This window comes from Dermacentor silvarum, chromosome 6 (genome assembly GCF_013339745.2).
Source record: "Dermacentor silvarum isolate Dsil-2018 chromosome 6, BIME_Dsil_1.4, whole genome shotgun sequence".
Taxonomy (NCBI): domain Eukaryota; kingdom Metazoa; phylum Arthropoda; class Arachnida; order Ixodida; family Ixodidae; genus Dermacentor; species Dermacentor silvarum.
Window position 1 is genome coordinate 1,061,669 of NC_051159.1, and position 27,493 is coordinate 1,089,161.

General features: G+C 45.7%; 1 protein-coding gene across 1 annotated transcript in view; it reads right to left on the reverse strand.

Annotated features, from left to right (window-relative positions):
- The window catches only part of LOC119455804 (Down syndrome cell adhesion molecule-like protein Dscam2), a 317,386-nt gene that overhangs the window by 140,351 nt on the left and 149,542 nt on the right, over positions 1 to 27,493 (reverse strand). Inside the window, exon 4 of the mRNA XM_049668624.1 lies at positions 386 to 600. Within this exon, the coding sequence (XP_049524581.1) occupies positions 386 to 600 (215 nt within the window). The remainder of the gene's footprint in view (positions 1 to 385; positions 601 to 27,493) is intronic.

The following is a 27,493-nucleotide window of genomic DNA, read 5'->3' on the forward strand; positions in this document are numbered from 1 at the left end:
ACCGGAAATCGCTTTTTAGCCGTTAAGTTTAAAAGAGCGCACTCTGCTGGCTAGAGCACGCTCGAGCGCCTTAACTTAACGCGCCAATTATTTTTATTGACATGAAATTATAGGAAAGAGATACTAAAGTCGCCCTGTAATGGTGACGGCTACTCCTTTTCGCATATCAGTAAAAATAATATTTAGAAAATGCCGGAGCCCGAAGCAACGTCCTACGGTCAAAAACATAGAGCGCACACCCCTACACACGTACGAACGTATAGAGATAAAAGTGGACAAGTTGCACCACACACCTTGCTCTTGAGACGCTACGAGCTTGTTATCGTTGATCTTTTCGGTTCTAAGCTGCTGCCCGTGCTTTATCGAAAGTGCAGAGTCAGCATACCTGGCAGTGGATCCAGGCGCCCGTGGTGTTTAGGTAGACCACCCGGCTGGGAGGTTCCTGCACGAAAGCAGGCCCCGTCTGGTCGCCATTTGGCGGCTCGGCTCGCTCCCTGCGTTGAGGCTCGTCTCGCTTCAGCACTTCCGGAGCAGCCGATGGTCGCTGGTGCGCGCGGTGAGAGTGCATTCCAGCGCTCTCCATGGACAAGCCGGTATTGCCTGCAGGGGCAACAACGTGATCAGTGAAGCATAAACGAGGACAAGAAAATAGAATTAGGGAAGTGCAACTTGTTTTCCTTTTATGAAAAGGGGAAATTGTGAAAAATGGAATTCAGCGCTTGAGGAATCGCTCGAGTCAGCTGTGCTTTAATGTAGCCTCCACGATTATAGCTATAACATCTGCCACCTACATTAGGGGTCTACAGTGGTGATTACATTCAAGTACAAGTTCTTCTACAGTTATTTCCTCATGAAAAAGGGAATGTGCGACGTTAAAATATTTGAGGTTCTTTGATTCGGAAAGAAGTGTTAGGTAGGGTGAAGTGCTGTGACCATAGGTTAGTGAGGTCTAGGATTTATCTCAATTTGAAGTGAGAAAGAGTAAAATTAGTCAAGAAGAAACAGGCGAACATATATGTAAGGGTAAAAGCAGACCAATTCAGGCTGGTGCTCGCAAACAAATATGCAACTTTAGAACAGGAAGATGAAGATAACATAGAGGTAATGAATGAAACTGTAACTAGGCTGATGTATTATTTAAATTAGTATTCTTTGCATACTTTAGGCGTTTTGAGCCCGTCCGTCCCTCTGCCCACCCGCCCGTCCGTCGGCTTACGCCGACCCAGTTATCCAAGTTATCTATGAGCTTGGGCCATTAAGCCTGTGCTCGTGGTCGTGATGGCGTTGTTGTCGGCCTTGCATTCTTATTCCAACTTTGTCATCTTACTCTCGTCAAGCCTCGCCGTCAAGAATACTACGCCGACCCAGTGGCCTAAGTTGTGAAATAGTTTGCGCATTATGTGCTCCTGGTCGTGATGCCGAGTGGTCGTTGGATCGCCACCATAGCGTCGTCGTCATACATTCATCGTCATACCGTCGTCGTGGCGTCATCGCGGCCATTAATCGCCCAATTAACCCTCGTCATGCTATCGCCGTTATGCCATGGTCGTCATAATGTCATCACTTTATTGACGTCATTCTACGTCGTCACACCGCGTTCGTCGGTTTATTGACGTTATTCTTTCTTCACGATTCTGTCGTAATTCAATTGTTATTATGCCTCCATTGTGGAAGACAGCGGATTAAACTCCGGAAAAGAGCGCTTGTCTTACACTCCCTTCTAAATCACTATGACCTTAACAATTTCGACTTGTTTACTTGTTCACATTAGGATATCCACAAGGTATGTAATGTATAGCTCTGAGATTTCTACTATTTAGCACTGGTTTTTATTACACAGCTTGTCTCAGTATCAAATCGATGCTCGCACCGAATTGTTTCATTTGGTTGTATGTAACTTTTTGTAACAAGTTGATTTCTATACTGTTTTTCCTTGTACTTTCAGTGTACTTATTCTAGACATTTGTAACTTGATAGCATTAAAACTTTCATTTTTCTAAAAAATTTATTTTGTATTTCATTTTTTGTGCAGATTGTAATGATTGCTTAAACTCTTCTGTAACTAAGTAATAACTCTACATTTTCATTCCTTAGTTTGTGCCCTATTGTACTACGCTGTCTGTTAAGTGTCAATTTTCCTTTTATTTACGGTAGCGCGGATACCGCTCCGAATTATCTTTTTAATTTTTAAATGGGGCTGTGAACTACGCAAGCTGTTTTGAAAAACAGCTTTTTTGTCACAGTCCTCCTGCCTACCCGCCGTGGTTGCTCAGTGGCTATGGTGTTGGGCTGCTGAGCACGAGGTCGTGGGATCGAATCCCGGCCACGGCGGCCGCATTTCGATGGGGGCGAAATGCGAAAACACCCGTGTACTTAGATTTCGGTGCACGTTAAAGAACCCCAGGTGGTCGAAATTTCCGGAGTCCCCCACTACGGCGTGCCTCATACTCAGATCGTGGTTTTGGCACGTAAAACCCCATAATTTAATTTTTTCCTTCGGCCTGTAACTTGACAGAATGAAAATAAACTTTGATTTGATTTGAAATGTCATGCCGCCATTGCCATTGCGTCATCCTTAGACAGTCGCCGCCATGCACGCGTCGTCATATTATAGTCGTTGCCACGCCCTCATGCTCCTGTGCGACCTTTTCAAGCCAGTGCCACAACAAACTGAGCCGATACCGGAAGCGGTGTATACATGTCGCATAGAGTGAAAGCCACGTAAGTCTTAGAATGACCACTACAGATTTAAATTCAGCACTCGGTTGGTCACTGGAATGCTGATCGCATTGCCGTCGACCGTCCTCGCGAGATGGGTTCTGCTGCGATGTTTTTTTTTTCTATTCGAATAACGGTGCTTTGTCAGTGCGCAGCCGACAGTGCCCACTTTCAAAATTGGGGGGCAAATGATATACTTTGGCCCCCTTCTTCTGGCAGGTGAGTCACTGGGTAGTCCGCAGCCGAATGGGTAGCGCATCGTGCTGTTGTGCAGAGGGAACAGGCTTCGTAACCAACCATCGGACCAACTCGGGTCACTGAGTATGTGGCAATGTGTACATGCATGCCGCAATTCAACGAACCACTTTCACGCCGACATGGGTCGCTGTAGATGCGGGACTGGGTAGGTATTGCCGTACAAAGAAACTCTGACGCCGAAAGAGGACCGCAAGGAACTTCCTTGATAACCAGTTTTGTCGAACTGAGAATGCCTAGGTCTACAATGATAAAATAAATTTCGTCGGCCCTTTCACTCCGTGAAGATGATTAACGAGCGAAGCTGAAACGTGCGGCCCCGGTGTTTATCACTGGGTTATTCCTGAGGGATCATTAAAGTATTTCTCAATTATGAGGTTACACGCACGTTTGGCTGCGACGGAGAGAACGACGTCACTGACGGTATGCCCGCAGTCCGCCGTTGTCGCTTGCATTCGATATCTCGAGTTTGCTCGGCGGCGTGGTTAGCAGTATTCGCTTCCATTGCCACTTGCGATTCTTCGAAATTAAATTGTTTCAAAATTAAATCTGTCCGTTACGTAAGGCAATGAATGGCTCATACCCCCATAAGCAATGTCTCATACCCCCGTAAACGCGGCCTCCACAATACGACGACAGAGAAGTGAAATTCTACGCTGTAATGATGACCGGAAACGCAGCCAGCTGTGGAAGAAGACGATGACGACGAACACGGGAGCAGTGGCACGAGCGCGTGCCGCTTACGAGCACAGCCCGAGGGGCGCCAACGGGCAAGCTACAGAACAAGACGACGACGCTCGAGCCAATGATGATAGTTTTCTGTACACAGGCGATTTCGCTTAGCCATTTATGATTTCGCCTAGACATTTAAAGAGTCGCTTTAAAAGATCTGGAGCGTAGTTCACCGCTTCTCCGCGTCATGACGCAAAATTGGCGCTCCGGTCAATAGAACGGTTCCGCAGTGCGCGTCGTCTGCTACAGGGGGGCTGGCGGCGAGCAAAAAAAAAAAAAATATGTCACAGTTTCGCCCTAAGGGCGAAGCAATGAATGCGATAGCAACACAGCAATGCCACACGAAGTAAGGTGAGCGGCTTTGGTAGCAATATGAATTGTAGTAAACATGAGCTGATTAAGTAAGCAGGTGTGCTGCGGCGTAAGTAGACCGACATGAAGAGAGACTCGATGACCACGAGAAGGCGCGTGTGAAACGGTGGTGTTCATGAGAAGCGCTACCCGTGGGCAGCGCGTGCGAAGGGACACACCTGGAGCGCTGCACTGCCGATCCGGGCAGCATTGCATGTGTAGCGTGCGTTGGAAAATGGGGCCCGACTATTACTAACTGAATGAACAAGCGTGGTGTGAGCGCGCACAAACAAGCATGAATAGATCACACTGAATTACTGCAGACAACGACTGTCAAAAAGCTGGCAGCAAGCGAATACGCCGCAGCGGGCGAAGGTATATGCGGTCTATTGCTTCAACGGAAACTGAGCGACGAATGCACAGCGCATAAAGGTCAGAGCCGTGTGGAGATAAGAGACGGTGCGGGCGAGCGACGAGCGCGGTTGTTGGCAGAGTAAAAGTGCGCCCCCCCCCCCCTCCCCGCTCCCTCCGGCGCTGGCTTCCCGCTTCCTTGCTTGCGCGTGGGAGATTCAGTGCGTTCGCTCTCCGTGATAGCGCGCGTCCCCGCGCGCGTCTGCTCGGGCGTACGGCGCGCGGCGAAGATTTTATCTATACGGAACCTCACGGCGACGGCGACGGCGACGCCGACGGCAGAAATCCGGTTGAAGTGTCCATATAATTGCTATCGCAATAAAATAAAGGCCGTATTGGAATAGTTGTATGTCGTCTGTTCGTGTCAGTTCCAGAGGTGAAGAGCTCCGCGTCTCTCGTACTGTTTGCAAGTTCCTAAGCGATGTGGAATGTTCCAGGTCGGAAAAATGACCGGTGAGATTAGTGGCGGCATTGCTCCACCAAAGAAGACCACCAAGGAGACTTACTGCTTCGCTTCGAACTGCAAGTCGGGCTTCAGGCTCTAAATTTGTGACAAAGACAGCAGAAATGTTCCTCTGTCTGACAGCGGAAATGTTCGCCCCGGGCTGCTCAGTAGCTTGCTCAGTATCGGCGACGTTAATGAGCAAGCCCTACATCGAAAGGCGTACCTCGATGAGCTCGTCGACATTGGATTTTTGCAAGCTGCACATGAGGTGCTCAGCGCCGGCGACATCGAGCTGCGCTGCGCTGCTACAGGGAAAAGAAAAGTGACTCTAGGCTTATATTCTATATAGCAGGCTATGTAGCAAGAAAGTTCCTGCAAAGAACCAAGTGTTGCGATTGCTCAGGGACATTACTGAATTCAACAAAATGAGTAGGTCAGAACTGTTGCTCCCTTCTGAAGCACTAAAAAAACTGGTAGCATTCGCTCGAAGACGCCTACAGGCTGTGCTTCAGTTTAAATGAGTTCCGAAGGAACAGTATCGCCGACTTAATTTGCATCCTTTCTGCAGCTGAATCCTCCGAATTTGATCGGCTGTGAGCGGCACAAGAAAGAGCTCACAAACGATGTTGTGAAGTTCTATTCAATTACACGCCTTTACTTTCTTGTCAAGGGCAAGAACACGGCGCGCGAAAGAAACAGGGAGAAGAGGAATCACCTGAAGCTTAGGCGTGTGCTGTGAATAATGTTATGATGTGGTGGACCAACGTTGCGACCTTGCTGGTGCTAGGCTATTTATGTTGGTGCGTCTGCTGACTGAAAGTTATGAGAGCGCTTCTTGTACTTTAAATATATTCATGAATCTAGCCCATGACGTATTGCTTTATTTTATTGCAACCAAACAGTGAACCATATGCACTTACCAACACAATTCGTCTCGTAACAATTGAAATACCGTAACTGGGGCAGCAATAAACACAATAGTTGGATTTATCGAAATTTAAACATTAGAACTCACTAAATATTACGTAAGCACGTTTCCATATACCGTATAAAACCACTGCAGTATTGCTTTATGCATGAAAAAATGCAGCTACGTATTTAATGCAATGGGGTGGAGCGCCGCGTTTATACCAATAAATGTGACCAACCGCCAAGCTAGAAAATTGAGCGTATCCTGTCTTAGACGACAGTAACAAATTCCCCTTTATGGCTTTGCCTACACTGCTCAAAACGGCATTGTATAGCGTGTACTTCACAGCTAGAGCAGAGGCAGCGATACTATCAAACACGCTGCTCGTCTACACAGCGCAGCCGATGTTGCGCGCAGCTCAGCCGTTATACTGTCCGCAGCGCCACTTCTACGTCATGATGCGGAGAAGTGGGGAACTACGCGAGGTCGGCACACCTACCCATCTAGCCACCGTACCAGCGTGTCCACAAAGAAGCGTGAGAGAGGAGGCCGGTCGCCGCATGACGCGTTTTTCAGCGTTCGCACGCACCGGCGCGCCATGCATTTTGGAGTCCACGGGCAGGCTTCGCAGTGGCGGCGCTAGAGGGCGTGGAGTGTTCTTAGGCAAGCGCACAAGAGGTGTCGCGCTGGAGAACTCGCCTCGTACATAACCCGTTTCGACGATAGGCATACGTTGTGTCGCCATATTGGTTTACTGCTAATGCATTACCGTCGACAGTCATTATCAGATGGGTTCGAACTGTTTTCTTACTATTTTTATTTTGAAAGCCGGTTTCAATATAATGTCCACATCAAGCGAACAGGAAGTCATAGAGGTAATTAGGTGCCACTAAAATTGAAATGTAGAAAATAATCACGAAACGGAAAAGTGAAAGTGGACGAAAAGACAAATTGTCGCCCGTAGAACACGAACCCATATGCTTCACATTATGCGTGGGTTGCACTACTAATTGTGCTACGGCGACGACCATCAATCCGTCTACTATCTTGGGTATTTATGTGTACTATATGTTGCCCTGGCTGTGTTAGCCCGTGCCACAAGGGGTCATAGTGGGCGGATGTGGAACATTCTTTTTTTCGCGTTGGCATCACATAATGCGTAAACTTAGGAGAGCAGGCACTGGGCTAGTGAACACTCGCATGCTACTTAATAGCATCAAAACTGCCCGATTCGACATCCTCGCTTTGAATGACAAGAAGAAAAAAACAGAGGGGAACAATTTTTGACAAATATTGAGCCTCTTTGTTTCCCTTCTTTGTGCTTTAAAACGAATATTTTCGGTAGAATATTTACGGCTCAATATTTGCTCATATGTTTGTTTCAAGCAATAAAAAGAATCGGTGCATTTCGAGTCGTTTCAACGGAAAGAACTTTGTAGCCCAAGGGTTAGAGCTGTGTTTTGTTCTCAATATTAGACATTCAGCTGTGTGTCTTCAGAACGCAATTTATTCCCCACTCCTGCCTAAGGCCTAAAAGAGAGTGGCAGCAATTAGAAAATAAATAACTGAAGACCTCCTTTCCAGCGTAAAACTTGCAATGACCACTGATGTTTCACAAGTGAACAGGCATTCAGCAACAGCAACAGATATGAACCAGGCTGATTACCTCTGGCGGGCACGTCTGAAACTGCTCCTGTTGCCCATTACGATCAGCAGGTGTCTGGCATGCGTACTCCAAAACTTCCTTCATTTTTCATCATTATCAGGCTCTGCTGCTGCCCCGCTGTACCATTTCCAGTGGTGTTTTATTGCGCCACTCCGCTCCATATATAGATTGCTCTGTTCGACATGTATTATAATTTGGGCGCTCGATCTCCTCGGCTTGTGTTTGTGCCGATTTCCGTGCCGTTATATTGAATTAGCTGATCCAGAGCACGCACCAGTGGATTGCAACACTCCGCTCATTCTCATCCTCTGTTTGCTATGTTCTCTAAATTACTTATTTTCGCAATGTTGACGGGAAGATTGGCATATGAGACTCGGCTGATAGGTATGGGTGAAAAATGTGGTGCCCTTCAATTATATTGAGTGAAAGATACGCGACAGAGCTACTAAATGTTCTTTACTGTTAGGCGCACCTCCGCCTTCCCAAAGAGGGTGTACACGAATTTTCGACTGGGCGAATGCCGACGACGTCAGCGTTCTTGATTATCTAGATTGCTCTTACTCAACTTTTAGATCGTTCTGAAATGATCCTACAGTTTCAGTAGATGGATTATGGTCGACATTTGAAACAATCATTCAGCACTGCTTATCAAAATATATTCCCACAAAGATCAAACCAGTACGTAAGACCAACCCTTGGATAACAAGAAATATAATACAGCTAAAACGAAAGCTTGCCAGATTCAGGAAACTGAGAAATAAACTACCCATACCAGGCTATACTACTAAAATACGCGAACACTCCCTCGCACTAAAGTCAGCCGTAAAAAAGGCAAAATATGAATACATGAATGTCACCTTAAGTAATTTTATCAAAACATCTCCGTCTAAGTTTTGGCGATACGTTAATTCAAAGTCACGTCAGACCAGTAATCCATCACCAACTGAAGCTATGGCAAAGGCTTCAGAGTTCAATGAATACTTTATTTCAGTATTTACACAAGACAACGGTAAACAACCCAACCTCAAACCTCTTCCGAGCAACACAGCAAAACTAGATGACTTAATCTTAACCGAATCGGGAATTTTTTCCCTCTTACTTGAAATAGACCAAAAAAAAATCTTTTGGGCCTGACAACATACCAAATGCATTTTTAATGCGCTACGCGGAATGGATGTCAAAGTTCTTGCTGATTATTTTTGTAAAATCATTGCAAATGGGCGAGGTTCGGTGAAATGGAAAACTGCTAAGGTTATCCCGATACATAAATCCGGGGACACTACCAGCACAGCAAATTACCGTCCAATCTCACTCACTTGTACGGCCGGCAAAATCCTCGAACATATAATCCTAAAACATATAGTATCATTTGTAGAAAAAAATAATTTAATTGTCCCTAATCAGCATGGCTTTAGAAAAGGATTATCTACGACAACTCAACTGATTGAGACAATCCACGACTTAGTGCTTACAATGGACAAATGCAGTCAAACCGATATGATATTCCTAGACCTATCCAAAGCATTCGATCGGGTTTCCCATCCTAAATTACTTCAGAAACTTATCCACTATCTCGGTGGCAACAACGTCACCAAGTGGATAAAAAGCTATCTTGCAGGTCGACGTCAATATGTATTTTTCGAAAGACTACTCTTCTGATTGCGGCGATGTGCTATCTGGCGTCCCACAAGGTGCCGTTTTAGCTCCTATCCTCTTTCTTCTTTTTATCAATGATTTACACATTAATACTAACGCCACAGTAAGAATGTTTGCAGATGACTGCGTTATCTACAAGGAAATAACCTGTCGTGAAGACCAGATAACTTTAAACAGTACACTTGAAAATATAACACAATGGTGCCAAACGTGGCAGATGGTGATCAACACAGAAAAAACTGTTTGTATGACAGTAACGAATAAAAGAGCGCCCATGAACTACCCGTATTATTTACAAGGACAGATGTTGAAGAAACTAGAAGACTATAAATATTTAGGCGTCATAATTTCATCAGATCTTAAATGGGGCAAGCAGGTAACATATGTTGTTAATAAAGCACTGGCAGTTCTATACTCGTTAAAACGGTCGCTTAGATCCGCATCCATAGATACTAAACGCTTAGCATACCTGTCACTAGTTCGCTCTATACTGGATTATGGAATAGTATGTTGGTTTCCCTTCCGTAAACAGTACATAGCAAAATTGGAGAGCGTACAAAGGAAAGTGATTAGATTTATTTTTAATAAGTATCGCCATCTTGACTCCCCTACAGAACTATTACGGCAAGCTGAGCTTCCCACTATACAAAACCGAGCCCGACTACTTCGTCTTAAGTTTCTTTTCCTTCTTCTTAATGGTAGTATGAAAATCAATGCGAGTGACTACTTACAGCAGACAGATACACGTAGTTCTCGAACAAAACACACCAAGCACTTAACAGAATACAGATTTCACAACGACATATTCAGGTACTCCTTTTTTCCACAGGCAATCCGTGAATGGAATCTGTTGCCTGATGACGTTGTCACCTGCACATCACTGCAAACCTTTATCGCCAAGTTAACAAACGATGCTTTCTAGCTACTATATGCACGTAGGCGCGCTGTGTCGTACAATGGAATTTTGAATCACTTCGCAGTGTCTTGTTTTCAGCCCTGATATATATGTGGGTGTGTATGTGTATATATATGTGTGTATAAGTGTGTATATATGTATATATATATATATATATATATATATATATATATATTTGCTGTTCATGACTACATTTTCTTTCTTCATTCTTCTTTTTTGTACTAACCTTCCAACACGGCGTTTACTACTTTTCCCCCTCGTTTTATAGTATTTGTATAATGAATATAGAGTGCATATTTACTTCCCTGTTCACTTAAACTTATCTATGTCCGCGCCTACCTAAACCGTGTTCTCTTGAATGTGTATCCTGCCCCTTTCCTGCAACAGCCTCAAATGTGAGGCTAGCAGTATGTTCGAATAAATAAAAATAAAGTAAAGGTCGAATTTCATTTCGTGAGGGTATCTACATCGACTTTGGATAGGCTGTCTTCTACTTCGTTGTAGCGCAGGCAGAAGAACCCGGACATATGGAAGGCTCACTAAACAATTCACAGGGCTAACTTGAAGCCACAACGTTTATTTCTAGTTCTACTAGCCATATTTATAGCACTCAAAGCGTCATAAAACACATGTACGTTGCACGCTAAGCACTAACAAAAAGTTACAGAACCACAAGCATCCACTCTTAAGGACATAGCAATCATTAGGTGCGTTCGTTCATCGCTGGTTGAAGATATTGGAGTGCTTCATGTGATAATGAAATCGATGGTTAACTGACGCATGCACCACCAAAAGTTGTGGTGTTTCAAGATTCCATAACTAAGTGCGTCGCTTCGCACTTGCCTATAATAACTGTTGTTGTAGTTTTTTTTTTTTTTTTTAAATCTCGGTTTGCTGTTGCACCACTGGGAGTGAATGCAAGGAAACAAGTAAACGGAGAGTCGCCACGTTTTTTATTTTGCTAATGTGCTGCCCTAACCTATCATTTATGCAGCTTCCGGTTTGACAGATGTAGTTCTTTGAACAAGTGATGGAGACGCGGTATGCTAGATATGTAGTGCATTCATTGAACTTGGTCTAATGTTTTTTTTTTATCACATCAGCGCATGTGGTGCCTCAGCATATGCCATGAAATGTTCTAGCTGATTTCGTTGAAGGTGCAGTTGAACTAACCAATTTTTTATAAAGCTAGTAATTTCATAATTAAAAATATTTCAACTCGCATTTCTACTGCCAATTAAGGCCCATTGATGCATTGTAATATCAAAAGGCAGATTTCTGTTACCTTTTCATTCTCCCAACGAAGAATGATAGGCACGTACGGGACGTCCTGGATTTTAATGTTTTTCTCCACTTATACTGAATGAATATTTCTTAGGCTGTGTATTTCCAACTTTTTCAAAAATTTTGAACGTTGACATCCAATAGAGCTCAATTTGGTGTTAAAAAGTGTTGCTCAGAAAAATATTGTACACCAAATCCACTTTTTTTTAGTTCAGTAGACCTATTAGATGAATTACAGCATTTGAAAAATAAATGTAACGATAAGTTTTTTTTTTTTTAGTTTCGTTGATAATGTTGCATTTCAGAGCAAAAACGATGTTTTCCAGAAAAAGGTCATGCTAGCGACGTAACAATCCTCAATGTAACCATAACGCCTTTTGTTATGTGTACATAGCATGGTAGTTATAAATAAAATTTAAAGACGCAAATTTAAACCATAAGGTATTACAAACACCTAGATGTTTACATTACAAGTAATCGCGCCTGTACAACGTAACACGTGGTACGGTTGACGACAATGTTCGCTTTTATATTCGCCCGAACAGCTTGGTGACTACGTCGTTGCGCTGCTAAGCTCGAGGACGTGGGTTCGATCCCTGTCGTGGCAGATACATTTAATTGGGGGTGAAATGCGAGAACGCTGTTGTACTTCGATTTCGGTCCACGTTAACGAACCCCAGGTGGTCTAAGTTAATCGCGAGCGCCCGACCCTCATGATAATATTGTGGCTTCGGCGCGTCATACCTATAAACTTATTTTCATCTTTTTTTCTTTACAGTTGCTGTGTATCTCACTCATACGCTCAAAAGTTCAATACGCTGCAGGCCTTTAGCACACGAGCGATTAAAACTCAATGAATCCATTACAATGTCTCGAAACAATTAACCCTGTGCGTTTAATCGCGTCTATAACAGAAATGCCACCAAATGAAAGCGACATCTATAAATTAGTTCAACCGCCGTTAACACGTACACCTTCGCAATATTGCCCGACTGGGATTTTCTCATCGCTCATTTCGTAATGATGATCTGAACGACAAAATGGGTTTCCCTCATCATCACCTGCAAACTCGGCTAGATGATGGTCACGAGGTGCGAACTCCATCATGCACCGCTATCGCTATTTTTCAATCAGTCCTCCCAAAAACATCCGAAAAGAGAATTCACGTACCTATGCACATTTCACTTAGTTTCTTTCGGGCATATATTTGGTACATTTCATGCGTTTTAGTCACCTTGCTGAACTTGCTTGTATTTGTATAGACGTCCACCTTTTTTACTTGCTGATACTCACAGTTGTGTTTTTATCTCGCACACCTTTTTATGCCATTGTTTTCAATCGTGACTGTAGTAAATTATGTTTGTTATAGTTACAACCTTATCGCGTGTTTTAGTTACTTTCTTTTTTTTTTTGCAATATCACTGCCCAGTGTAATGCTTCGGCGATTGAAAGCCCTGTAAAAACAGAAGCAATAAATATCGCGTAATAATGACGCCTGTTGTATATGCGGTGGCGCGAAGGAATAAAACGAGCACAGGAAGGCACAAAATGTACGCCGCCTGTGTCACTACAAGGCTCTGCGATTGTGGCGTGCATTTTGTGTCTTCAGCTCATGGTTCTCTTTGTTTTTTTTTTCTTAGCAGTATCCCCATATTCTAAATAAATGTTTCTGCCTTATTAGATCACGATTATTTCAAAATATATAAGATGACATTGTGTAGATGAGCTATACTATGAACTTACTATACACGAAGTGTTACTCCTTTGTTGGTTTCTTTTTTCATAGCGACTGTAACCAATCCCCTGTGTAATGCAATTTGGCTGTAAGGGTAACATAAAAAAACAAATATGGTCACTTCCTTGCTGTGCTGCAAAGCGCCACCTCCTGCAAATACTTTTTACTCGTTCCTGGTAACGATCATCACGCAGTGCACTTTTGGCACCTTTTTTGGCATTCATTCGCGGGAAACAGGCATTGCCGAGGCAGCGGAGCGCAGCTTACGTATCCCCATTTCATCTTTTTTTTTCTTTTCTTTTTGGCTCGTGTTTCTCTAGGGGGAAAAGACGCTGCGCGTGCTTGGTTCGCACTCCCCTGCTACCCTTTCTATTCCCGCTCTCTCAAGAACAGCAGCTCTGAAGCTCAGAAACAAAACGGCAGCTCAACTTGCCTGCGCCCCTAATGAGTGTTCTGCGCGCGTCGAGGTCCATGGTGCAGGCATGTACTCAGAGTCGACGCGCGCGCTCGGTGTTGTGCGATGCTCGTGATGCCTCTGCACGCAAGCCAGTACTTGGCGCGAGTCTCCTTTAAGGTGATGAAAAGCACGTCGTATCCTAGCAACGGCAGCGCGCGGCACAGGAGGCTCTCATTGCTGAAGCCGGGTAAATATTTGCGCAAGGACCTTTGAACTTCAAAGGAACAATACTCACGCATTATGCCATGCGGCTGCTACGGGTCTGCTTTCTAAACCGCAGGAAGCTGTTCATTGATGCCGAATCCGCGAGCATTGCATAACTGGCGGCACTGACCGCCACTGCTATAGCCGGGTGTGGTTTCACAATTGAATGCGAAAGACGCCGTTGGGTGCCTGGAACTCGTGCATATGCGTTTGTGTGTATATGTAATGGTGCTACCAAAGCCACGCAAGGCAACCTTCATATCAACACGGCTATAAGAAAACGGGGTGGATGTCTTTCGCTTAATATAGTCTTAGCGAATATCGTCATAAATTTAGCCTCAGCGGCGCTCGCAAAGAGCGCCACTCACGAAGTAATTTTATCTTTATCGTATTATGCTCGACGACGGCCCAGATAAAAAAAAATGTTTTTATAAAATTGGTAATTGTGCACATGTAAGGGCATTGTCCTCCCATAGATTTTGACAAAAGAAGAAATTCTATTTGTGTAAATAGAAAATACGCCCACTGCTTTTCTCCACCCCTCGAAGATTGGCACTGCAGGTGGATTAGGTGTACCTTCTGTGCCCGCCACGGTAGCCTAGTGGTCATGACGCTGCGACGCTCAGCTCGAGGTCGCGGATTCTATCCCTACGGTGACGGCCACGTGTCAGCGGGGGCGAAATGCAAAGGACGCCCGTATTCTTATAGGTGCATGTTAAGTAACCCCAGGTGGTGAAAACTATTCAGCAGTTTCCCCCTACGGCGTTCCCCCTAACCATTCCGTGCTTTCGGCACGTTAAACCAGCTTTGGAAAAAGGATGATAACTTTTACAGCTTCCTGCTATTTTTTTTTCAGTTTTGAAGGTACCAGCAAATGTGTCGAAGCAGAAAGCAGGTATTTCATTATTTCAACGATATTTTATGACTTCAAAGTTAGCTCGTTTCAGCGAAGCGCAATAGTTCAAGTTACGAACTAGCCGAAAAACCGTTCAACGTTTTCTCTCTTAGCTGAATCGTTCTTCAATCGTTGGAAAAAAAAAAGGAAAACAGCAAGATGGACCGCTTAATCGACGCAATAGCAAAGTCATAAACAAAGCCTGGGTGCTTTTATTGGTGATTGCTGCTGTCACTTATCACGCCGGTAGCTGCCCGATCGCGTCGACACGTTTCATCAATCAAACCGCCTAGACGCTCACTGAGCATGAAGCAAAGGCCTTTCCCGTTCTTCTCGTCGGTGCTATGGAATGGACATTCGCAAAATAATGCAGCAGAGAAAAAAGATTGAATTTGATTCTCGTTTTAGATCAGTTGGAGTCCGTGTTCCACGTTCGGAACTCAGTCGAATCATTTATCGTATTCTCGTTTCTATGCCAGCACTTTTACTGTGCGGTATTTCATAAGCTCGACGTTCCTGTGTAGGTGAGCCAAAAAATGGCTCACCTATACAGGAACGTTGAGTCAAGGTCGGGCGACAGAAAAATTGGAAAATCCATTCGTTTCGTGGATGACTATTTGATTTTGTTAAACTGTGATGACTGCAGTGTCGCGGCCTCCGTTCGTCAGGAGTTGGTCCGGTTTGAAGAATGCCTAGGCCACTCTCACTCACATATGAAATTCCGGAGAATGGATACCTTAGGTTTTTAGATTTGAGACTATCCTTGACTCAGCATCACGTATGCTGGATGTATGAGTCACGTGCCAATAAGCCTCTATTATCCTATGCGTCAGCCCATTCGAAAGTGATTAGGATAGATATCGTTCCTGCTTGCTTGCACAATGCACTAAATAAATCTTGCTATCATTTAAGGTGGCCGGCCCACTCCGGCGGCATGAGCCTCCCGTTTTCAGTACTTTTGGAGAAACCGTGGCGGCTCTTCTGCATAGGATATAAATTTATGGTATATACCATAAAAAAGCTTAGTTCTTGTAGATTCAAACCACATATATTTATAAAGAAATTGTATAATGTGATTTAGAAGTAAATGTTCAAGCACAAGCATGAGATACATGGTTTTCGCGAACTGTGTCTCAGTTGTGACCATATTGAGGAGAAACTGCCGCATTTACTGCATTACGGCTTGCTCTGTAGCTTTAGGACATATTTATATATTTCCTAGCCGCAGCAAAATAATGTTGAATTTTTACTTTTTGGATAATTTGCTTTTGAAGATTGCCAAATATCGCAAATTTTTGTTGTTAACAGCCCCGCAACTAAACCTTCAAGAAGGCTAAATTTTGGATAAATTTTGGCTCAAGGAATTTCCATTTAGGGCGCAAAATTTCATTTAGAATTGCCGCACGACTGGCCGCATGAGGCACATTGCATGTATTCGCGGGCTTCTTTCATGCTCGGAAAACCACTTTTATGTAGCACGTATTGAGCAACAGAAAGCTGTATCGGGAGTTTTTCATGTTGCTCTACAATCTTCTCATTGATACTTTGATAATTAGGACAGTACTTCTCGAGTGATGGTGGTGGTGGTAAAATTTATTTAGGTCTGGAAGAATCTTCACCTCGTTTTTATAGGGGCAAGACTCAAGTTAGATAATTAATTACAATTACCAAATTAAATCTAAGAAACCAAAAAAATTACTGGCGGCTACTCCACTGTACTGGAAACAATACGTACTAGGTTTGCTTCGCGTAACGCCTTTCCTCTTTTTTTAAATCGTGCTGCGTGATAGCTAGGACACCCGGTATATATAGGAACGATATACGTTTGTGGGATCGTTACATTTCCAGTGCAATTACTGGTCGACAATTCAGGGCCAAAACGAGCATTTTGTTCATTTCCTAACTCCTTAATGTAACTCCGTAATGTCAGAATTTACAACCTTTTTTTATATTTTTGGTGGTACGTTACATAACCATGATATGATTATGAGACATGCCACAGTTCATCATTCTAGATTAGTTTTGATTTCCTGGTGCTCGTTAACGTGCCCCTAAATCTGGGTACACGAACGTCCTTGCTTATCACCTTGACCAAATACGGCCGTCGCGGCCGGAATCGCACACAAGACGTCGAGCCCAGCAGTGCAACGCCTTTGCCACTAAGCTACGGCGGCGCTTAAAGTTCACGTCAAATGACTCTACTGGTGACTGCACCACTGCGGTTTTAGCTATTTTTTGCAAGACATAGACTGTGAAAGCAATGAATCCTTTAAATAGCAAAGCAGGATGCATGCTTTGATTTCTTCCATCAACGCTGCCACCCAGCTCATATTTACCGCAGAGGGTTCCGTTTTAATATAAACATCCGAACAGCAAGTTTCAATTCATTTTGGGTGCCACGAAAGAGGCACCGAATGCGAAGATGGCGCGGTAATGTGTAACTACCGTAAAGAACACGTAATATTAGGCATTGCTGTGTAACTTCCTTTTTAACCAAGCACTTTTTTCAGACATGTCATACGAAGCTGCTGGTGGGTTTTTTGTTGGGAAAAGAAAACGTGTAGACGTGCGCACGCATCAGCGTCGACCGAAGTACTAGAAACGTCGAGTGGTCAGAGTGGGGGTGCCAGGCGAATACGCATTGCCGTGCCTTGATGGATGACCCGTCGGGAGGAGACCCCCCACCCTCGGTGCCGTAGGCTCAGCGAGCTTGGTTGGCCGAAGCCTGGCCATCCGAATTAAAGTGCACTTACCCGGCAGAGACGCCGGGGCTCGGTCCGCAATCCCGGAAGAAAAAGCGGCGAGACGCCGAACCTTTTCCTCGAAGAGAGATAGGCTTGGCCATGGCGGAGACAACATCCGCACCTCCATCACGAACGAGAAGCCGCACAGCACGACATGGAAAGGCGCGGACTTTTCCTTCTTGCGTTAATATTTTTGTTTTCTTTCTTCAGTACCGCGCTCGTGTGTGCATTCCTTCGATGACAGTCGTCAGACGGACGAGAATGGCCCATGCAGAGAAGAACAAAAAGAAAGAAGATAAAAGAAAATGGTGGAAGGAAACGAGTGTTGGGCACACCGCCGGATGCACCCCGTCACTTTCTCGAATAGCCATGAGCTAATTCGTTATGCTAGAGCATTTCCTGAACGGACGTGACGGGTGCACGCCTTTCTCGAGGGCATAATCGATCCCACAGGGCGTAATGCGCCGAAAGAGGGACTTGTTTAGTGATATTACAAAGTGGCTCACGGTGTGTTTGTATCGGGGTCTAATGGCACAACGGCAGCTTCAGCTATGTGTGCAGCAAAATAGCATGAACTCCGAAGCAATGCTACGGAAGGCATTGTCAGGTATTTTTACAACTTCTATGTTTACACCGTGTTCAAGTTTGGCTTAAGTAATAGCTTTACTCTAAGAGGCTGATTATGTTGTCTTTAAAAAGTTAAATTCGGGGGTTTTATGTGCCAAATTCACGATCCGATTATGAGACACGCCGTAGTGGCGAACTCCGGATTAATTTCCACCACTTCCACCACATGGGGTTCTTGCACCAAATTCGCGGTACACGATTCTGCGAAAGATGGGGATGCCTATATTCGCTGTGTCCTGCCAGTCGGACGATAGACTGAATCAGTGGCACGGTAGTCAGCTCAGGTGGTTGCAGAGCTTTTGAGGATAAAGGATGGCTGGAGTCTTAGCCTCCAATTCACGACGGCCATGTTTTGTGTACTTGACGGCTGGTGGAACATTGGCATGTCGTCTCAGGAGGAAGCAGCAGCAGTGTTCGGAGGACGATTCAGGCGCCAAGCAACGCGCCAGCTTTCTTACTTTTTTTTGCAATTCGACAGGACGCAGCCAAGTGTCCTGTTATCCTTAAGAAAGAAGGCAGCTTCTGAGATTAGAATATTATTTAAAGTTCGCAATTTCTTTAATGTGAAGACACTCATCTCCCTTTACTACGTTTTCGTTCATACGTATATCAATTATTGCATATCATCGTAGGGGAACACGTATCCCACTCATTTACTTCATTGCAGCACACCCCAATTCGCATCGTCACACGTAGCAGCTACACATCGGAAGCATGTCCATTGCGCAGCGCTAACGGTATTTTATTATGAGGGAAACTAAATACTACCTTGGAATACTTGTTCATAAATCTCTCAACGGAAAGCTCTCACTCCCTATAATTACTAACGGCCAGTATCCTCACTTCACGTCTACCCGGTTCACTTCTACCAACAGCCATTTATTACGAAAACTTAAAACTAATTTTGGTAAATTTACTACTAATGTTTCAGTGCACACTGCTTTGGAACTCACTACCGTAACGTATAAGATACTCTCTAATTTTTCAACATTCAAGTCAAACCTCCGTAAATTTTTCCACTCACTATAACCATTTTGTCGTTATCGTTTTATTAATAATTACTTTGTGTTATTCAAATATTTTGCAGTGTTAGCTAGTCAATCATTTAATATGGTGTGTTGTGTGCTTGCATATAGCTGCTTTGTATTTACATATCCTACTCATTTCTACAGGAAGTCCCCTGTACAGCCTATTGACTATGGGACCTCTCTCTGTATGTTTGTAAAATCCCCATTTGTAACCTTATTATTGTGTACAATAAAGAACTCTCTCTCTCTCAAAGTCTTACACAAAAGCAAAGTGAACGCGTCGACGGCAATCGTCTTGATCGCATGCCAGCTTTATCACCTTCCGACACGTCTTTGTCTGCTTTTCTGCAAAAAAATGATGAGCCATTCCACTTTGTGAAGGACGACAAGCGAAGCTATTTAGGAGACGACACAGAAGTGACAAAGAATTTTGAACTAAGGTACGAACACAATTATTGTCTTGATAGATGGTCATCGTGACGAAAGGCACGCACATACATTCTCGTATTACCTCTGTTATTATTATTATTTCTATCATATTCGCGTATAAACCGGACTCCCGAGGAGCAATGCGCTTACGATGAGCGACGCCAGGAACAGAGAGGAGAATGCAATGGTCGCCGGCATGTGGCAAAGAGTACCGATGAAGATCGCGCACAAAACGCCAAGCGCATGCGGTACGTCGGTTTTGCACACGCAGAACAAAAATGCACGAAGCCCTGGCCATAAACAGCTTCTCTGTAAAAAACTTGCACGAGGTGGACGCTTTCGTTGCGGTCGGGGCTGTAGTAAGTTTTGTTTTCGCTGCGAGATGACGTCCAGCATATTTCCTGAATAGGTCACGTAGATTGGCCTTGCAAACGTCCCAGCTCGTCACATCGTTTTCGTTCGCCTCATACCACACGCGAGCTATGCCCTGGACGTAGACTATTACGTTTGCGAGCGTAAACGTAGCGTCTAGCCCGTTCTGGTTGCTAACACTTGCACCAGGCCAGCCAATCTTCGTCGTCAAGGCCATCTGTGCAGTTGAAGGTCCCTAGGCCACGAGGGTGCGACCGGACTACCGGTGGTGAAGCCTGGATGGAGGGCGGTATGTTCTTCGTCATAGTGTAGGAACCGGAGTGGCGTCCACCGCGCAGATCTAGTGCCGCGTCGTGGTGAGCACTGCCACCAAGTGTTACTGCGAAGGAAGTCTACGCTGGTGCATATACAAACGTTCGAACAAATGCAGCTCAAGGTCCAAAGTAGCATGCAACCACCACTGCAAGTAAGCCGGTCTTCTTCACCCTCTATTCGCCATCATGGCGCACCATCGTGATATTCGGCACCAGAAATAACCCTCCCATTTCAGATAACAGTTTTCTGAAAGATTCCTTCTCGCATTCGGGTGGCTACTAACTAAAACACCAATAAATAATTTTGAATATATTCAGGGCGATAACTAAAGCTGGTGCTAGTATGGGTATTTCTTGCTCCGTGTTTTTAATATCAGCCACTAAAAGTACGTGGGCAACAGTCCAGACGCTAGATAAATGGACAACTCCGAAAGTTCAGATCCAGCGCTCTACGAGTTCACGAAAGAGGCGCGAACAATGCGAATGATTTGATACCGCATGTCCGGCTACCCTGCCCCACTATTTTTGTTGTATCTTTCATAACTCACACCTCTATTTAATATTACTTTTTTAAATAATAATAACAATAATAATAGTCCTGCAATTGTCATTATTTGAGCGAGGGTATGAAGTAACAGCGCGTAATGAACAAGGACGAGAAAGGAACGAAGACCACTACAGCGCTTGTCCTGTGGTCTTCGTTCCTTTCTCGTCCTTGTTCATTACGCGCTGTTACTTCATACCTTCGCTCAACTATGAACCAACTAGCCCTCATCAAGTTGTTACTAATGTCATTATTTAGGACGTGGATATAGTGCCGGCAGCCGGCATTCCTAATAAACGCACCACTTTTTGATGATCCCAATATAATCTCACTATCAGGGAGTGAGCAGTCTACCTGACTTGAGCAGTATTTTTTTATTTGGGGTGTTTCCACGCTGCGCTCCGCAACACCCCAACGACCGCCGCTTCGCGTCCGCGCCCGGCACTAAGAAAAAATAGCCAAGGCGGGATTCTAACTAGCGTACGCCTGTTCTCAAGGCGAGCATCGTAACCATTAGGCCATACAGCCACGCTTCCAGAACATGCATCCACGTGAACCATTTGATTGCGTTCCGGCTGCCGGCACAATATTCACTTTCTATTATTTATGTATGATCTTTATGCTCATGCCACCCCTTCGTTATACTTGGGCTAATGAGCCATCCTGTCAATAAATGCTGTATTCATTCATCCATTATCCAGACTCATTCACGCAACGGAAGCGTGTGCCCTAAGATTGACAGTAAAGCTAATGTTTAGTGAAATTTAGTATTTATCGAGTCTGCACGCAGGAATTGGTTGTCGAGATAATGTCCGCATCATCAAGTGAACTACCTGAATGCAATGGATTGCGCTGTCTGCCCCAGGCGATTTAGCTGCGCGGTGTGAGAAAAGGCGCGACTTACGACAAACAGATCGTGGGCTTCTCAAACTACCCGGTGTATTCCTGCCCTTGCACGTGCCTTTTATAAAATAATGCATATTTATGGTTCAATAAATATATAACTTCAAATGAACTTAAAACAAGCACGTAAAATATTTTTTGTGGGCGGTCTAGAGCCTGTCGAAGTAGTCAAAAAAGGTGAAAAATATTCGCTCAAGACCTTTTTTGAAATATTTTACTTTTCATAATAAAAGAAACAGCTACCTGCGTTCACAGCAGTGGATCGCAGGACTGCTGCCACCGCTCAGAGCGGAGTAATCAGGGTAATTAACCCGCAATAACTAAGGGCGCGTTGCGCAGTACGCCGCGATCTTTCTAAACACGCCCTTTCGGTCATCACTTTCTTCTCCGCGTGTGCAGGCGTACACTGCCGCCACTCAGCCCTTTGAGCTGAAGTATATTCGATTTGTTCTTTTAACGGCTCTCCAAATATGAGGCCGTGAGGCACCATATAACAACGGTACCTTTTAAAGGCAATACGCGTTAATGAAAACAAAAGATAAGAAAGAAGGCGAAAAAAACGGAGCTCTGCCACTGCCTGCACTACAAAAAAAAGAATACATCAGTGCAAGTGGCGTCGAAAGAAAGAAAAAAGCGGTGGCGCGTGAAGGAATGCAAATTAGGTTCTAGCGCTTACCTCCGCCACGTTCAGGAGGGGTGAAAATATTGTCCTCAGATACGAAAAAAAATGGAGGGGAGGGGAGGGGGGTCAGGTTGAACGCAGCATAAATGCAAAAGTGAGACCGATCTTGCAGCTGGAATCGGTGCATTCGGGACTGCACAGTGAAACAGGACTGGCGGTAGAAACTTTCAGCCCTCTGACCGTGACATCCCCCGACCATCGATTATTACTCGGGCACCAGAGCAGCCAGCGAGCACAATGACCAAAGCGCGAAACAAACCTGCCACAGAATTAAAAAAAGAAAATTGGGGGACGGGGGACACCAGAGAGAAAAAGAGACGAAACGCCTGCGCAAGCTGCGAGACCCACCAACAGGAATACAGTCTCTCGCAGAAACTGATTTCCACATCGAACTCTCACTGCCGCTTTCACCTTTCTGTTTGACCTCCAAGAACATTCAGAAAACTGGGAGTATACGCTCGCCGGCGAGAACGGGGTGCTACTGCCTCGGCTAATTCTCTAACTAGCCGAGTTAGATTACTCGCGTAGATTAGGAGGACATCATCATTAATCTGACGCCGGGAATACCATTAGCTTAATTGCGAGCTAGAGCGCCTCCTGTGGCGCGATCAGATGACGGCTACCGGAAGCCACTGTGTTCACGTTGGTTTTCCTCAGGATCTTCAGCGCCCGCCGAACATGCGCCCATGTGAATTATCACCACCCCATTTGCTTTGCTGTGCAATTTTCCTGTGTGACTCTAAGTGAAGTACGGACACTTGAGGGCGCATGTGTTGTGTAACATTTACTGTTCTACCCGCCTTCTCCACAATTTGTGTCCTATTTATGTGCAAGGTGGCCAGCCGGACTCAACGTGGTTAACTACCTGTCTTTCTCTCGCTATTTGGCTTTCTCCCATTAATTACAAAACACAGCGGAAAACACCGCTCTGGTTCTTTACCTAGTTACCCAAGTTGGCGTCAAAGGTATTCACTGAAGAGCGACCCACACCTTACGGCACACACCAGGTGACCCATCAAAGAGGTTCATTGGAGACCAGCACATACTGAGTGATGCATACGCAAAGCTCCAAGTTAGCGTCAAAGGGTCTCTTAGAACAGTACCATGCAGTCCCCCATCTGCAGTGACCCATTTGGAGTGAAAGACGTCTGTTGAAGAGCGGCACGTCTGTACACACTGCCACATAGTCAGCCACCCAAATTGTTCCGATGGTTGCTTTCAAACACTGTTACCTCCGCCTAGCAGCCCGATGGTCTACCTATTCGACCACTGACTACGCAGTGACCTAAGCAGGCGGGAAAATGGACAAGTACATACATAGATTCTACCGTATCGCGTCAATGCAAGCCCGTTTCTCGCACAACGAAATGCGCATGCTCTTGCTGGTTCTCACAGAGTAAAAGCAGCCCCGCTATCTTCAATAAACCATTCCATTGCTTGCACCTACTGAGTCTGTTGTTACCCCCGCTACAGCAGTGACGACGAGGGTATGATTTCATGTGAGCGTGGCCTGCGACTGACAGGATCGAAGGATGGCATCTCGCCCACCGGTTTTCGATGAGACGGTGAGCAGCTGGAACACGTACAGGATACGACTGGAAGCTTATTTTGAGGGTAATGGAATTACCGACACGGCCAAACGCCGAGCTTTGCTGGTGTATTCGTTGAGCGATATTGTCGTGCGCATGTTGCAATGGCGCCTTCCAACCCTGTCGGTTAACAGCCAGACTTACGGTGAAGTCGTTGCATACCTCGAGGAACACAACTCAAGGTAATGAAATAGCGGCGAGTTTCTCGTTCTTCATGTGCAAGCAAAGGGGTGGAGAGATCGTTCGGGAGTACATTGCCGACCTTCGGAGACTGGCGGAAAGTTGCAACTTCGGCAACTCGTTGCACCGTATGCTGCGAGATCGCATATTATGCGGAATCAGGGACGACGACGCACGACGCTGCCTACTAACGAGGAAGCAGCTAAGTTTTGAGGAGGCAGAAGAACTTGCCATAGCTTCAGAGAAGGCGCTAGGCAACGTTCTTGACATGCGAGAAGCAGACCCAGTGACTACGGGAACCAGCATCAATGTTGTACAGTCGCAGCGAGGACGACGACTGGACGAAGTGGAGGAACACTGCAAAGAGCAACCATTCATGCGAGTGTTGCGGCGGCCCCCACGCGACGCACACGTGCCGTCATCGCAACACCAAATACCACCATTGCGGCAGGAAAGGTCATCTGGCAAAGGTTTCCAGCAGTGACCGTTCTCGGGAACATGGTGCCTTTACCGTTGAGGAAATGAAAGGTGAGAGCGAAGAAATGTTGCTTGCTCTTGTCGCTCATGGCTCCGCCGACAAAGCTACGTTGTAGCCTCTCGAGGAAAAGTTGACAAGGCAGGGCCGGAAATTGCGACTGATTCTACACACGGGTTCTACACACTGAAGAACATATTTAAGAAACATCGCCAATCGTGGTCGTCACTGAAAAAAACATCGCTCCATTTAATATGCTTCCTGGGGCCATTACCAGTTGTCGGACAGATAACCATGACAGTTCCGTCTGGCTCGACTGTTGTGACCAGAACGCTAATCGTGGTGGCATGTAACGGATCACTGCTCTGCGGCCCAAACACGATAGATGCCTTCCGTAAGGCGGATGTGTCCTTCTGGGACACTGGAACCACCTCGAGTGTAAATGTTCTTCGTCGGTGTTCCGGAGACAACCAAGTCACAGATAGTGATCAACGCTCTGCAGTGTAAGACCATGAACCATCGTCAGACGGATCACTTCGTACATCCCAGGCTTCCAGGGAAGCAACCTCAAGTGTACCAGCGGTCTTAAGACTTCCTAGGCGTTCTACACGCACAAGGAGGCCACCCGGCAGGCTCGGCTTCAAAGGGGGACGAAGTGATACATCGCGTCAATGCATGCCCGTTTATCGCACAACGAAGTGCGCATGCTCTTGTTGTTTCGCACAGAATAAAATCAGCCACACTATCTTCAATAAACCATTCCATTGCTTGCACCTACTGAGTCTGTTGTTACCTTCGCTACAGCAGATTCAAACATAGATAGATAGCCGCTGGAAGTGAGTAATTTGCCCTAACAATGAAAAGGCAATTAAAGATCCCTTAAATTTTCTGATGTTCAGTGGAAACTAACCCACGACAGAAGGCTTCCTCGAGGCCAACAAACCGACCAATTAGCGAGCTCCGCAATTAATGCACTCGGTATGTGCCGCTCTTCAAAGAACATATCGCCAGCTTCGCTCGCTGAGTATGTGCCATTAAGTGGGACTATTCTTGGCGTTCGCCGGCACCGGAGCGCCACGCTTCTCGTCTCGAAGGCCATGCCTTAATTCTCGGCACTACTACTAGATGGAGCCGCGTGTCCAGAGAGAAGTGCGAAAGAGGAGCCCGGTTTGCCCCATGACGCATTTCTCAGCGTTCGCGCACACCGGCGCGCAATGCATTTCGGAGGCCACGTGCAGGATTCGCGGGTATGGCATTATAGATGGCTCCGAGTGTTCTTACGGAAGTGCAAAAGAGGAGTCCCGCTGCAGTACACTCTACATACATAGCTGGTTTCGACGTTGGCAATACGTTGCATCCAAGGTAGATATACCTGCTAGCGAAGCTTCCATAGAAGCCCATACGTTCAAAACAAGGCGGCTTATCAGCGGTTCATGGGGCTTAGCGCCATCTGTGTGAGGAGGAAACACTTACGGCGGAAGAAAAAATAATGTGACGTCATATCTGTTAAAAACAGAAGTGACGTCATTTTGTTCTCAAAGGCGCGAAAATTGTTTTGGAGGCCTGCCACTGCAGCTGTATATTCAAATGCCCCGCCATTCGACTTGATGGGAGTTCTGAGCTTTCAGCGCGGAAAGCGACGCAGGAAAAGGTCAGCGTTACGGGTGTCGAAATCGCATCCCTGCGCAGAACATACTTTCTTTGGAGGCCGACGAACGCTTTGGGCGTAGAGTGCTCGTCCTTTCCTTCGACGCCAAGCCCGTCGGCCAGCGCTGTCACATGAAAAGAACTAAATTAAACAATTAACTGGCTGACAATAATCCAGCGTTCTGACAGTGGTTGTCTGCGGTCATCGAGTGTGATCTATTCATGTTTGCTTGTGCGCGCTGACACCACGCTTGTTAATTCAGTTAGTAAGCGGATGTGTCCACGTTTATGCAGCCGATAAAACTACTATCCCTACACCAAATAGCTCTCTACTAATTTGCTATCGCAATTGATGCTTCGCCTTTGGGGCAAACTGCGACATTCTTTCCTGTGCGTGTGTGCGTCTGCTGGCAGTTTTACGGCCGTTGCAGTGCGGGAGTAAAAGAAACACGACCTGCCTCTTGTGCGAAGCTAAACACGCATGTTCCTCCTTCTCCTTGCCATTCGCTGCGTTGCCGCGCCTGTTCGTTGTTGTTGTCTTTGCCTTGTCTTGCCTAGTCACATTGCGGCCTGGGGTAGAAAGGCAATAGACGGCATCAGTGTCAAGCCATATGCGCCCGCTCGGCTGCTCTGTTCTGTCGCTATCTACATCTCTCTCTCTCCTCCGTTCTTTGTTATGTGTGCGCCTGCCTTGCTTGTAGTTGTTTAATCGCATCGCCATCCGTGCTCTGCTAGAGCTCACGTTCGACCATATCCATCAGTTTGAAAGAAGTGACGGTGCCCTACACCACGAGTGATCCAATGAGTACAATAAGTCATCAATAAACACAAACTGCAGGCCTGGCGTGTTGTGATGGGGGCGAGTAAAAAGGAAATGCCTCAGCGCTGTTACCTAAGAGCAAATGTGCTCTGTGTCTTACCAAGGGGTGGCTGACATAGTTTGTTGTTCCTGGTTTGAGCATGCCTTCCCAGCTTTTGTATTAAAAGCGAACCTATTCTTTGCGAACCTCACCCGGTTTCGCGACCATGGGTGCTGCGGCCGCTGTTCTCTAACCGAATACGCCAACCAATCACAGCGGAGGACGCGCACCTCACACGCCGCTGGGATCCTTGCCTGCCCACCAGATGGGCCTCGCCTCCGCGCATCCGCAGCAGCTGCGGGGCCGACCGTGCGGGGGAAAGAAAAAAAAATAACCAGTAAGCTCGCTTTCGTGCATCCGCGGCATTGGCGGCGGCATTGCATTAGCCTCTCTACAATGCCTGAATGTATTCCCTGTCACTTTGTGCAGACATTCAATAAGCACTAAGTCGGGTTTCGACTGTT